General features: G+C 44.9%; 1 protein-coding gene across 2 annotated transcripts in view; it reads left to right on the top strand.

Annotated features, from left to right (window-relative positions):
- GPR107 (G protein-coupled receptor 107) overlaps positions 1-14,288 on the top strand; it is an 84,841-nt gene that overhangs the window by 11,125 nt on the left and 59,428 nt on the right. For both annotated transcript variants that reach the window (XM_045373932.2, XM_045373931.2), the window contains exons 2-5: positions 8,231-8,344; positions 9,016-9,066; positions 9,892-9,971; positions 12,215-12,354. In XM_045373932.2, coding sequence (XP_045229867.2) covers positions 8,231-8,344; positions 9,016-9,066; positions 9,892-9,971; positions 12,215-12,354 — 385 coding nt within the window. The remainder of the gene's footprint in view (positions 1-8,230; positions 8,345-9,015; positions 9,067-9,891; positions 9,972-12,214; positions 12,355-14,288) is intronic.

The raw sequence follows: 14,288 nt of genomic DNA, 5'->3' as shown, positions 1-14,288 counted from the left end.
AGAAATAGCTGCTTGTTATTAAAGCATCTGTGATAAGTCAGAGACTGTGCTAAATATTTGATGCTTTTTATTCATCGACTCCTCATAGCAGCCCCTTAAGATAAATGTTATTATCCCTGCTTCATAAATTAAGAAAATGGAGCTCTGGTTAAATAAGTGGAGGAGTCAGAATTTGAACCCAGGTTAGCGCACCTTCCATTTTACCTGCACTGGGTAAGCTTCCGGTGGGTGCCTCAAGCCCTCAGTGACTGTCTGAGAGGACAGCCCATTTGCCAGCACCTCAGTCTTCTGTGTAGTTCTTCTCTCACTTCATGTGCTTAGCTGGTGGATTTTGGTTATATGAGTGAATTTGACCCCATTCCATTTGTGAATTGCTATGTATGTGCAATGAGCCAAGAATTATAGTATTAAACTTCTTAGGTTAATTTCTTCTACCACTAATAGAAGGCAGCTAATGACTGGTAGCTCCCCCGCCCCCCACCTTTTTTTTTTTTTTTTTTTTTGTTTGTTTGAGACAGTCACACTCTGTCATCCAGACTGGAGTGCGGTGGTCTGATCTTGGCTCACTGCAACCTTTATCTCCCAAGTTCAAGTGATCTTCCTGCTCCAGCCTCCCAAGTATTTGGGATTACAACGGGCGCCACCACGCCTGGCTAATTCTTGTATTTTCAGTAGAGATAGGGTTTTACCATATTGGCCAGGCTGAAACTCCTGACTTCAAGTGATCCTCCCGCCTCAGACCCCCAAAGTGCTGGGAATACAGATGTGAGCCATCGAGCCCAGCCATGATTGGTAGTCTTATTCTTGTTTTCTTTTTTCTGTATTAGTAGAGAAATTGCTTCTGGTGCCTGAAGGTACTTTTTGCTTACCTTTTGGATGTGATTTTTGTTTTGATCAGCGGTCACAAACTCAAGGTGCGGTGAGAAGCCAGCTTGGTTTTTTATGTCAGCTGGCTCAGTGAGACTGCGGCGGGAGGGGTAGCGGAAGAGCACAGGCTCCTGCCACAGCGGCCCGTGCTCCTTGCTCCAATGGGTTCTTATTGCACTGGAACGTGGCCTACAAGCGCTGAATCTTGTGGCTTTTTGGTTTTTTTTCCTCTTTTTTTAAATAAGAAAAGCTGGAAATTCATGTTTTTATGTGGAATCCGTTAGCAACTAATTCAAATTTAAAACAAAAGTAAAACATAACACTGTGTTGGCCATATATAACATGGTGTGGGTTAGTACAGTCTGTAGACCACCAGTTGGCGAGCCGAAGCTAGCTAAGTGTTACTGTATTTCTTACTTTCTAAAATTCAGTTTATAAGAAAAACTAAATTGAGGTATCATTGCTGTATTTTTTTTTATGACTGAAAGTTTAATATGAAGTCATTGCAGAAGTTCTGACATTTAGTTAAAATAACAGAATTGTCAGTAAAAAACAACTGGTTTTTAAGTGAGGAAGAAAAGAGCAAATACATCAAAATAGTATATCCTTTTTTTTTTTTTTTTTTGAGATGGGGTTTTGCTTTGTCACCCAGACTGGAGTGCTGTGGCGCAATCTCGGCTCACTGCAGCCTCTGCCTCCTGGGTAGGTTCAAGTGATCCTCAGCCTTCTGAGTAGCTGGGACCACAAGTGCACACTGCCACACCCAGCTAAGTTTTTGTATTTTTGGCAGAGATGGGGTTTCACCATGTTGCCCAGGCTGTTCTCAAACTCCTCAGCTCAAGTGATCTGCCTGCCTCAGCCTCCCGAAGTGCTGGGATTACCACGCCCAACCCTTTGATACACTTTTTATTTGGTTGTAAAAAGTATGTGGTAGTTAAAAGAATAGATTTGGGACTTAATTCTGAGTTAGGTTACTGGCCGTGCCATCTACTAGCCTTATGATTTTATGCAAGTTTTAACTCTGAGCCTCTGTTTCCTCGTCTACCAAATGGACATGTTTGAGGCTACCTGCCTCAGAGTTGTAAGAAGAACTTGAGGTGATATATGAAGCTCTTAGTGTAGTACTGGAGACAAGGTCAAGTGCTTGCAGTCTCTGAAATCCTTGGTGAAACAGGCAACCTTTACTGTGGTGTCAGTGCTAATAGAAATGGTAGGGTGGAGATTGAGAATATAGCTGAACCTCCATTGCCTGTGTCAGTGCTAATAGAAATGGTAGGGTGGAGGTGGAGACGGTAGCTGAATCTCCATTGCTTGCCTCTGGTATTATTGTGCTTATGCTGCTTTGTCACATCCTCGTCGCTTGTACTTTCTTCCAGTCTCAAGATATCTATGTGTCTATGATTTTTATAGTGAGGTATAGTTTGCAAAGTCACTTCCATACATACCTTATTTGACATGACACGATAGGTTAAAATGGAAGTGGGGAACAGGTTAGGTGAAGGTCTTGCAGATATTATTGGCAACAGTGCTTGCTTGCTTTTTATTTTATTTATTTTTTGAGACGGGGTCTCACTCTGTCACCCAGGCTGGAGTGCAGTGGCACAATCTCGGCTCACTGCCACCTCTACCTCCCGGGTTCAAGCGATTCTCCTGCCTCAGCCTCTCTAGTAGCTGGGATTACAGGCATACACCACCACATCCGGCAAATTTTTGTATTTTTAGTAGAGATGGGGTTTCATGTTGGCCAGGCTGGTCTTGAACTGACCTTAGGGGATCTGCCCACCTTGGCCTCACATAGTGCTGAGATTACAGGCATGAGCCACTATGCCTTATTTATTTATTTATTTATTTATTTATTTATTTATTTATTGAGACAGAGTCTCGCTCTGTCTCCCAGGCTGGAGTGCAGTGGCACGATCTTGGCTCACTGCAACCTTGGCCTTGTGGGCCCAAACTATCCTCCCACCTCAGCCTCTTGAGTAGCTGGGACCACAGGCTTGCGCCACCACAGGCCGCTAAATTTTTTTTTTTTTTGGTAGAGATGGGTTTTCACCGTGTTGCCCAGGCCGGTCTCAAACTACGGGGCTCAAGTGATCCTTCTGCGTTAGCCTCCTGAGTAGCTAGCATCATAGGCACCTGCTATTACTCCTGGCTATTTATTTATTTCCTCTGTTGCCCAGGCTAGAGTGCAGTGGCGTGATCTCAGCTCACTATAAGCTCCGCCTCCCAGGTTCAAGTGATTCTCCTGCGTCAGCCTCCCAAGTTTCTGGGATTACAGGCATGTGTCACCACGCTTGACTACTTTTTGTATTTTTAGTAGAGATGAGATTTCGCCCTGTTGGCCAGGCTGGCCTCAAACTCCAGACCTCAGGTGATCCGCCCACCTTGACACCCAAAGTGCTGGGATTACAGGCGTGAGCCACCACGCCCAGCCAAAAGAAAAAAAAAACAAAACACAAGTTGAAAGGGTATGTATTTGCCCTTACTTATGAAAGACTTGAAAGAAATTCACCAAAGTATTAAAAAGTTAGTGCCAGTGGGATTGTAGGTAAGTTTTGTTTTGTTTTGTTTTTCTTTTTTTTTGGAGATAATCTTGCTTTGTCTGCCAGGCTGGAGTGCAGTGGTGTAATCATAGCTCACAGTAGCCTCAAACATCTGGGCTCAAGGGATCCTCCCATCTCAGCGTCCCAAATAGCTGTGACTACAGTTGCATGCCACCACTCCTGGGCAAATTTTAAAATGTTTTATAGAGGTGGGGGGGGGGGTCTCTCTATGTTGCCCAGGCTGGTCTTGAACTCCTGGCCTCAAGTGACCCTCCCACCTTGGCCTCCCAAGGTGTTGGGATTATAAGTGAGAGCCACCGGGCCCAGTCTTTTCTTTTTTTTTTTTTTTTGAGACAGGGTCACACTCTGTGGCCCAGGCTGGAGTGCAGTGATGCAGTCCTAACCCGCTGCAGCCTCAACCTCCTGGGCTCAAGCAATCCTCCCACCTCAGCCTCCTGAATAGCTAGGAGTATAGGCACCTGCCACCATGCCTGGCTAATTTTTTTTTTTTTTGTAGAGATGGGGTTTCTCTGTTGCCTAGGGTGGTTTAAAACTCCTGGGCTCAAGCAATCTGCCAGCCTCGGTCTCCCAAAATGTTGGGATTATAGGCAAGAGCCACCTCGGCCAGCCCTTCACCCCCTTTTTTTTTTTCTATCAAATGTTACTGAATATAGCTCTTTACATTTAATGTTGTATCATGATTACTTTTCCTTGTTAGGAGACGATAATGTGAAAATGGCTCTCATGTCAGATCTAGGTTGAAGTCTCAGCTTTACTAGCTGTAGTCTGCTTGGCCTCAGGTAGTCATTTCTCCTCTGAACTGGTGTCTTTGTCGCTACCATGGGACTGCTTCTCTTAACCACACTAAACTGAACGAGGGTTAGAAATCATAGGTAAAGGCCGGGCGCGGTGGCTCACGCCTGTAATCCCAGCTCTCAGGGAGGCAGAGGCGGGAGGATAGCTTGAGCCCAGGAGTTCGAGACCTGCCTGGGTAATATAGCGAGACCCCGTTCTCCACAAAAAGGAAAAAAAAAAAAAAAAAAAAAAAAAAAGAAATCATAGGTAAAGCCCTTGGCACATAACCTAGTTCTTGGAAGGCTCTGAAAACTGGGAGTTGTGATGCTGTTATTATCATTATTATTATTACTATTTTTGTTTTGTTTTGCTTTTTGAGACAAAGTATCGCTCTTGTCCCCTAGGCTGGAGTGCAATGGCGAGATCTCGGCTCACTGCAACCTCCGCCTCCTGGGTTCAAGCGATTCTCCTGCCTCAGCCTCCCGAGTAGCTAGGATTACAGGCGTCCACCACCACGCCCGGCTAATTTTTGTATTTTTAGTAGAGATGGGGTTTCACCATTTTGGCCAGGCTGGTCTCGAACTCCTGACCTCAGGTGATCCGTCTGCCTCAGCCTCCCAAAATGCTGGGATTACAGGCGTGAGCCACCACACCCAGCCTTATTATTATTATTTTTGAGACAGAGTCTCACTTTGTTGCCCAGGCTGGAGTGCAGTGATACAACCTGGCTCCCTGCAACCTCCGCCTCCTGGGTTCAAGCAGTTCTGACTCAGCCTCCCAAGTAACTGGGATTACAGGCACGCGCCACCACACCCGGCTAATTTTTGTATTTATTAAAGGTGGCATTTCACCTCTATTTATTTAGTAGAGGTGGCGTTTCAGTGGCCAGGCTGATCTCGAACTCTTGATCTCAGGTTATCAGCCTGCCTTGGCTTCCCAAAGTGCTGGGATTACTGCCATGAGCCACCATGTCTGGCCAATGCTGTTATTGTTGTTTAAAATAGTCTTCAAAAACCTGTTTTTCATGGCATTGTATCATCAAATGAAATGATGCAAAGGTTAAAAAAAAAAATAGTAAAGGAATGTACTATTTATGTGGGGGGAAAACTGTTATCAGGTTGCAATTGAAACATTTTCTGAAAAATAAAAAATAGCTAGAAAACCTGTGTTGTGTTGAACTAAGTATAAGCGAAACGCTTAGCAGGTTTCCATTCTACTACAAAGCAGCTTCATACTGGATCAGTTAGAAAAAACATACTTTTAAAATTTAAACTTTATTGAAGTGTAATATACATGGCTAAAAATTACTCATTATAAGCAGACAACTCAGTGCATTTCCAGAATGTAGACACACTCATGCAGCCTGCAGGAAATGAGGCAGAACCATTACCAAGCCCCTCCAGAAGCACCGTCCCTAAGCCTCACCTTCCCTCAAGTCCCAGGAAAGCCCCTTTCTCCTGAGAGTAGTCACTGTCTTCACCTCCGTCACCACAGATGATTTCCCCTGCATTCCAGTTTGTTTTACATGAATATGGCTGTGATTCACATACGTCGTTTTATGTGGCAGGAACCGTGTGTTCATTTTCCCTCATCCTCTCCCTCTGCAGTCCTGCTCCACTGAGGATTCTGCCAGAGAATGAAACCCTAATGTGCTAAGGCATCCATTTATGTAATTGAGTTAATTTCTTATGTGCCTCTAGGATGGTGGTCATCATATACTGTCCTTGAGAGAATTGAGAAAATAGATAGTGAAGATATTTTCAGTGGATTTAATTCTCTCCCAGAATTCCAAGAAAGGCTGGGAGCCTTAGCTTTTCTGGCTTTTACCATTGACCCGCTCTTGTAGGTTCCAGGAGATGACCTCTGTTATCTTATCTGGCTTTTCTGATTGTTCTCTGTGAGAATGTTGGTTTGCTGCAAGCCACTCCAGTCCACCAGGAAGTGGAAATCCAGCAAACATGTTTTCACCACATAGCCAAGCTCCTAAGAAAATAAGGGAAATTCCCAGGGGCCCCAAAAAGGGAAGGAGCTGAAACTCCATTGGGCAAAGAACAGGGAAGCCAGGGCTGCCCTGTGGTGTTGCAGAAACTTGAAGCCCAGAGTCCTGGGCTTTTGTTCGTTTTTGTTATTTATTTATTTATTTATTTATTTATCTATTTTTGAGACAGAGTCTCACTCTGTCACCCAGGCTGGAGTGCCATGGCGCGATCTTGGCTCACTGCAACCTCTGCTTCCTGGGTTCAAGCGATTCTCCTGCCTCAGCCTCCTGAGTAGCTGGGATTACAGGCATATGCCACCACGCCCAGCTATTTTTTTTTGTATTTTTAGTAGAAACGGGGTTTCACCGTTTTGGCCAGGCTGGTCTTGAACCCCTGACCTCAAGTGATCCACCTGCCTCGGCCTCCCAGAGTGCTGGGATTACAGGTGTGAGCCACCACTCCCGGCCAAGTCCTGGGATTTTAACAGATGTTGAGGGGAAACAGGGACCGTAGCCTTAGGCCTGAGCAGGGAGGTGAGTTGGAACTGTGTCCCTCTGCTTCTCAGCCCATAGTCTAGGACTGTGAAAAAGCTGTGTTCCTTGAATGCAAGAGTGGGCAGGAAACGACATCCTGCTGGTGATAGTACAGTGTGGTGTAGTTCTGTCGGGGAGGGTTTGGTTTATGCCGTTTCTGCCGAAGACCTGCTGCACAGCCCGTCCTCGCAGGCCTTTGGTGTTTGCCATTAGACTACCCGTGATGTCCAGGAAACCCCAAATCTGGAAATAAAAAGTTACCCTTCACTCAAAGAATCAAACTGCAAACTTATGGAAGGTGTTGCAATTTAGCCAAATCTCAATATAAAGCTCAGTTGTTGCATAGCGTAAAGTGTGTTTGTGGAAGCCCTGTTTTAGAAGTGTTCACTGACACCATTGTTCTGTTGGCCCTGCAGTGTACTGACTTAGTTGAGATTGGAGTCACGATGTTGAGACAGCATCAAGCAGGTGGGGTAGGCGTCTGCCCATGTGATTCAGTCTCACCAAACCTTAGGATTATCCTGTATCCAAAAGCCTCTGTCTCCATGTCACTAATTTCCTATTCCTGGGATTCCTCTTGCATAAGGCTTTGTTCCCTAAAAACCCATCATCTACTGTATCATTTTTAGGTGAAAATTCACCTTTTTAAATAATGGAATTATAGCTTAGCTTCATTATTTATCCTGCCAGTGGGAGGAGCCAGGTATACACAAATTAATAAGAGGATTTATATAAATGAGTGTGTTCTTGGAACAACTTCAGCCACTCCTTTTCTTCCTTCCCACCCCCCAGCATGTTTTGAGTGCCTACTAGATGCCAGGCATTGTACTATCAGGAAGGATATGGGGATGACGAAAACATGGTTCCTCCTGCCCTGGAATTCACATTTCAGCCAACTGAGTTTGCTCCCGGAACCCATCCCAATGCATTGGAGTGAATTTGAATCCATTGAATACTTCCTTCTGCAAAAACTGTTGATGTCTTTTGGATTTCCGATGAGTTGTCTTCAGCTTTTGGAGAAAGACATGTTACCACAGCTGTGTATGTTACTGAGCATATGGAAACATTGGCTGGCTAGCAGGAAATGAGATATCATAGTTTTTCTTTTCTTTCTTTCTTTTTTTTTTTTTTTTTTTTTCTGAGACAGAGTCTTGCTCTGTTGCTTAAGCTGGATTGCAGTGGCATGATCTCGGCTCACTGCAACCTCCTCCTCCCAGGTTCAAGCAATTCTCCTGGCTCAGCCTCCCAAGTAGCTGGGATTACAGGTGCCTGCCACCACGCCCGGCTAACTTCTTGTATTTTTAGTAGAGACAGGGTTTCACCATGTTGGCCAGTGTGGTCTCAAACTCCTGACCTCAGGTGATCCACCCACCTCAGTCTCCCAAAGTGCGGGGATTATAGGCTTGAGCCACTGCACCCAGCCTGATACCACAGTTTTTAAAGCAAATGAATAGGTTAAATAATCAAAAGCACTTTTCCATATAACTAATTCCACCACTACAAATTTCTTTAGGATGATGTGAGGCATAAAGTTCATCTGAACACCTTTGGCTTCTTCAAGGATGGGTACATGGTGGTGAATGTCAGTAGCCTCTCATTGAATGAGCCTGAAGACAAGGATGTGACTGTAAGTACCTGTTAATGAGATCCAGGGGTTTACTCTTTTTTTTTTCTTTTTTTTTTTTTGAGACTGAGCCTTGCTCTGTCACCCAGGCTGGAGTGCAGTGGTGCAATCTCAGCTCACTGCAACCTCTGCCTCCCGAGTTCAAGCAGTTCTGTGCCTCAGCCTCCCAAGTAGCTGGGATTACAGGTGCCCACCACTATGACCGACTAATTTTTGTATTTTTAGTAGAGACAGGGTTTCACCATCTTGGCCACACTGGTCTTGAACTCCTGACCTTGTGATCCACCCGCACTCGGCCTCACAAAGTGCTGGTGTTACAGATGTGAGCCACCACGCCCAGCCCAGGGGTTTACTCTTTTAGCTTAGGTGAGAGTCACCTTCCAACCTCAATGCTTAAATATAAAATACAAGAATATGGAGATAATTAAGCTTGTGAGTAGCAAATTATATATCAGGCATCAAATAATTTCTTTTAACACTTAAAATATAATTCTGTAATAATTCTAGTAATTAGTGACTTTACTTGAGTGATTTTACTTTGCCTCTTTACAAAATGAATGCTAAGAAAACTGAGAGGAATCCACGTTAGAAGTACCACTTTTTCTGCTTTTTGAGTACGAAAAGTATGGACAATTGTGTAGATATTTACTTCTACTCTTTTTACTCCCCATTAGATTGGATTTAGCCTAGACCGTACAAAGAATGATGGCTTTTCTTCTTACCTGGTGAGTATTAAATGTGTGACCTGATTCATCTCTTCACTTGAGCCCAGGCCATTGAACGGGAATACCCTACTTCTTGGAGTACCATTTTCATTTTTTTTTTTTTGGAGTACAGTGACACAATCATAGCTCACTGCAACCTTGACCTCCCAGGCTTAAGTGATCCTCCTGCCTCAGTCCCCTGAGTAGCTGGGACTACCAGCATGTGCCACCACGCCTGCCTAATTTTTGTATTTTTAATAGAGACAGGGTTTCACATTTTGTTGGCCGTGTCTTGAACTCCTGGACTCAAGTGATCCATCCACCACGGCCTCCCAAAGTGCTAGGATTGCAGGCGTGAACCACCACACCTGGCCACGGCATCATTTTCTTGAGGCGGTGGCTTTTTGACTTCCAAGCATTTTTGAGAACCCACAATTGGTTTACTTTTTTTTTTAGACAGAGTCTCACTCTTGTTGCCGAGGCTGGAGTGCAATGGTGCGATCTCGGCTCACTGCAACCTCCTCTTTCCTGGTTCAGGTGATTTTCCTGCCTCATGCTCCTAAGTAGCTGGGATTACAGGCACCTGCCACCATACCTGGCTAATTTTTGTATTTTTAGCAGAGATGGGGTTTCACCATGTTGGCCAGGATGGTCTTGATCTCCTGACCTCATGATCCACCCGCCTCGGCCTCCCAAAGTGCTGGGATTACAGGCGTGAGCCACTGCGCCCACTGGTTTACTACTTTGAATGGAGTTTGAGCCACTCATTTGCTATGTTCCTGAACACTTTCTGTTCTTGTTCTAGTGTGAATGAATAAGATGTACAATTGGCTCTTCCTTTCTCAGGATGAAGATGTGAATTACTGTATTTTAAAGAAACAGTCTGTCTCTGTCACCCTTCTAATCCTAGACATCTCCAGAAGTGAGTAAGTAATTCTAAAGTTCCTTCAGTTCAGTCCTAGAGTAGAATCGGGAAGAATTTAGTAGTATGCTAACATTCCTTGGGTGTCTGCCATGTGCCAAAGACTGTGCTGAGTGCCAGAGATTCAAGACAAGGCTAGGGAGACAGAGGGCCTGTCCTTGATGGGAGAGGCAGAACGGCAGTACACGTGATCACAGCCAAACAGAAGTGGAAGGGAAGAACTCATGAACTGTAGAAAGGAAGGAGAGGCTTCAGAAAAGTGTTGGCCCAAGCAGCTTTCTAGTGAGTAGCCTTTTACCAGATGAATAAGAAAAGCATTCTAGGCAGAGGGCATAGTCTATGCAAAGGCAGAGTGGAAACAAGACTGGGTCCAAATAATGGCTTCTGCCACTCATGAGCCCTGTGACTCCGGGCCTCAGTGTCCTTACCTACTTCATGATGATGGTATCTGCCTCATGAGATCGTTGGTGAGGATTTCTGGCAATTCAGCCTCTTTAAAAATGTTGAATTTTGATGAATTATCAGACTTTGTGTTTTGGTGTTTGGTTTTTTTTTTTTGAGACGGAGTCTCGCTCTGTCACCCAGGCTGGAGTGCAGTGGCGTGATCCCAGCTCACTGCAAGCTCCGCCTTCCGGGTTCACGCCATTCTCCTGCCTCAGCCTCCAGCGTAGCTGGGACTACAGGCGCCCGCCACCGCGCCCGGCTAATTTTTTTTTGTATTTTTAGTAGAGACGGGTTTTCACCATGTTTGCCAGGATGATCTCGATCTCCTGACCTCGTGATCCGACCGCCTCGGCCTCCCAAAGTGCTGGGATTACAGGCGTGAGCCACCGCGCCTGGCCAAACTGTGTATTTTCAAGTTCAGCATACTTCCACCTGCCTACTTTGTAATTGCTGAGGGAGCCTTTAAGGTAGGAATCGTGCTCAGACTTGCCTGTAAAGTAGACTCCTGGCAGCCCAGAAGAGGATGGATTTGAGATGAACAAGATTGGAGGTAAGAAGACGAATGAATAAGCTTCTAAAAAAAAAAATTGCATCGTAGACCCTAACTTTTAAAATATTCTCCGTGATAACCTCTGTTTTCATTTAATAAAATTGATCTGACAGTCTCCTGTGTTAGTTAGGCTACTTTTGGCAGCAAGCAACAAAAGATTTGACTTAGACTCTGGCATGAATAGTGAAGACATTGATTACCTCACCTATGTGCAGTGGGGCAGGCGAGAGACAGGCCTGCAGTGGCTTACTGATGTTAGGGACTCTGGTGCATTTCATCTCTCTGCTCTGCCATCCTGGGTGTTAGCTTCTTCCTCAGGCAGGTTTCCCAGCCATCACAAGGTGGCTCTGCTCTGTCATTCATATCCAGCCAAGGGACAGAGAGCAGACTCCTCCCCCAGTTAGAATGAGAAGTGCTTAAATGTGCCAGCTTAGGTTGGGCATCCACTCAGGCATGGGAACTGTCACTGGCCCCTCCTGGGTGGGATGGGGTAAACAAAAGTGGGTCTCATGAGAAGGCGGGAGGGTGGAAATGGATATTAGACAGGCAGCTAACATTGCCACTGCCCTCTTTTGCTTCCCTGGATTTCACTTTATTTATTTTTTGAGACGGGGTCTCGCTCTGTGGCCCAGGCTGAAGTGCAGTGGCACGATCTTGGCTCATTGCATCCTCCACCTCCCAGGTTCAAGCGATTCTCCTGCCTTAGCCTCCAGGTAGCTGGGATTACAGGTGCGTGCCAATAGGCCCGGCCAATTTTTTTTTGTAATTTTAGTAGAGACAGGGTTTTGCCATGTTGGCCAGGCTGTTCTTGAACTCCTGACCTCAAGTGACCCGCCTCAGCCTCCCAAAGTGCTGAGATTATAGATGTGAGCCACCATGCCCGGCCTGGATTTCACTCCAAAGTCTTACTGATGCTTTACGTTTTGTCTGTTTCCCTTGTGCACCAATTTGCTGAGCATTTTCACGATACTTAAGGAAAAAGATGTACCTCAGAATTGTGTGGTTGCTAAGATCTTAGGTTTAAGAGAGACTGCCTGGATCCTCGTCCAGCTACTTCCTAGCTTGGTGCCCTTGGGCAAGTTATTTGACTTTTCTGAGCCTCGGTTTCAGTATCTGTAGAATGTGGGTAATAGAATCTACATTGTAGAACATCATAAGGACTGCATGAGCTTGGCACAGGGCCTGCATGCAGCATGCTCAGTGGCCAGGAGCACTGCTTTGACCTTTTTTCCTTCTGTCTTATTTGAATGTAGGGTAAGAATAAAGTCTCCACCAGAAGCTGGTACGCAGTTACCAAAGATCATCTTCAGCAGGGATGAGAAAGTCCTTGGTCAGAGCCAGGAGCCTAATGTTAACCCTGTTTCAGCAGGCAGCCAGACTCAGAAGACACAAGGTAAACCGTAAGATGGAAACTGGCTTTCAGTTTTCACTACCTGCTTTGTAGAAGCTTTTTTGTTCCTAAGTAAAAGTGAAAGTAAAACATGATCTGTTGTCGTCTTAGCATTATATTTTGGAAGTTACACAAAAATGCATAAACGTTCAAGAAAAATGTGGAAAATCTGAAGCAGATGGAAAAACGACAGTCATTTCTCCTTATTCCCAGTGTTAGAATTTTAGCAATTTATGTTTTCTTTTAAGCTTGTTTCATAATTCTAGAACGTTTGATTTGTAAAATTCAGTCATGCTTATAATTGTATATGCATGCCTGATTACTTTTTAGCCCGTGTCATACCTATCATATATCCGTTAAGCGGATACTGTAATTTCCTCAACCTTTCCCCTTAAGGAGACACATTTCCATTTTTGTGTGCTTATGAATATTGTTGCAGTGGACTTCTTTACTCATAGACCTCTCTTCATATAGTCCTGTTCTTTATGATGGTTTTCAGAATTGCAGTTTCTGGTTCAAAGGATATGAATGCTTTTGAGAATATTGGTAGATATTTTTAAATTCCTTTCTAGGTGAGTTGTGTGGATTTATATTCTTATCAGAAATATGCAGGAATAGTGGGCACGTTATCATGTCCTAGCCTAGCCACTATGGGATATTTTCTTTTCTTTTTTTTTTTTTTTTTTTTTTGAGATGGAGTCTTGCTCTGTCGCCCAGGCTGGAGTGCAGTGGCCGGATCTCAGCTCACTGCAAGCTCCACCTCCCGGGTTCAGGCCATTCTCCTGCCTCAGCCTCCCGAGTAGCTGGGACTACAGGCGCCCGCCACCTTGCCCGGCTAATTTTTTTGTATTTTTTTAGTAGAGACGGGGTTTCACCTTGTTAGCCAGGATGGTCTCGATCTCCTGACCTCGTGATCCGCCCGTCTCGGCCTCCCAAAGTGCTGGGATTACAGGCTTGAGCCACCGCGCCCGGCCGGATATTTTCTTTTCAAAAAAAAAAAATCCTAAAGTGAAAGGCAAAAAAGGTATTCCTGTTTATTTATATTTACTCTTATTATAGCTGTACTTTTTCTCCATGTGTTGATTAACCAATTTATATTCACCTTTTTTTATTAACTGTCAGGTTCATCTGATGATTCATGTGAGCTCTTTAAAGATAATTTATGGACAGGTGCAGTGGCTCACGCCTGTAATCCCAGCACTTTGGGAGGCCTAAGTGGGAGGATCACTTGAGGCTAGGAGTTTGGTACCAGCCTGAGCAACATAGCGAGGCTCTGTCTCTGCAAAAATAAAAATAAAAAAATTAGCCATGTGTGGTGGCATGTCCTGTAGTCACAACTCCTCAGGAGACTGAGACAGGAGGATTGCTTGAACGTGACTGGTCTAGGAGACATTGAACCGTGATGCACTGCAGCCTGGATGACAGAACAAGACCCTGTCTCTGAAATAAATACATACATACTTACTGCTTATACAATGTTTTTCTCAAAAGAGGCTGGGCTTGGTGGCTCATGCCTGTAATCCCAGCACTTTGGGAGGCCAAGGCAGGCAGATTACTTGAGGTCAGGAGTTCAAGACCAGCCTGGCCAACATGGTGAAACCCCATCTCTACTAAAAATACAAAAATTAGGCTGGGCGTGGTGGCTCACGCCTGTAATCTCAGCACTTTGGGAGGCCGAAGTGGGCGGATCACAAGGTCAGGAAATCGAGACCATCCTGGCCAACATGATGAAACCCCGTCTCTACTAAAAATACAAAAAAAAATTAGCTGGGCATGGTGGCACGTGCCTGTTATCCCAGCTACTTGGGAGGCTGAAGCAGGAGAATCGCTTGGACCAGGGAGACGGAGGTTGCAGTGAGCCGAGATTGCGCCACTGCACTCCAGCCTGGCGACAGAGTAAGATTCTGTCTCAAAAAAAGAAAAGAAAAAAAAAAATT

This window comes from Macaca fascicularis, chromosome 15 (assembly GCF_037993035.2).
Source record: "Macaca fascicularis isolate 582-1 chromosome 15, T2T-MFA8v1.1".
Classification (NCBI taxonomy): domain Eukaryota; kingdom Metazoa; phylum Chordata; class Mammalia; order Primates; family Cercopithecidae; genus Macaca; species Macaca fascicularis.
This window is presented reverse-complemented; position numbering and strand designations above follow the sequence as displayed.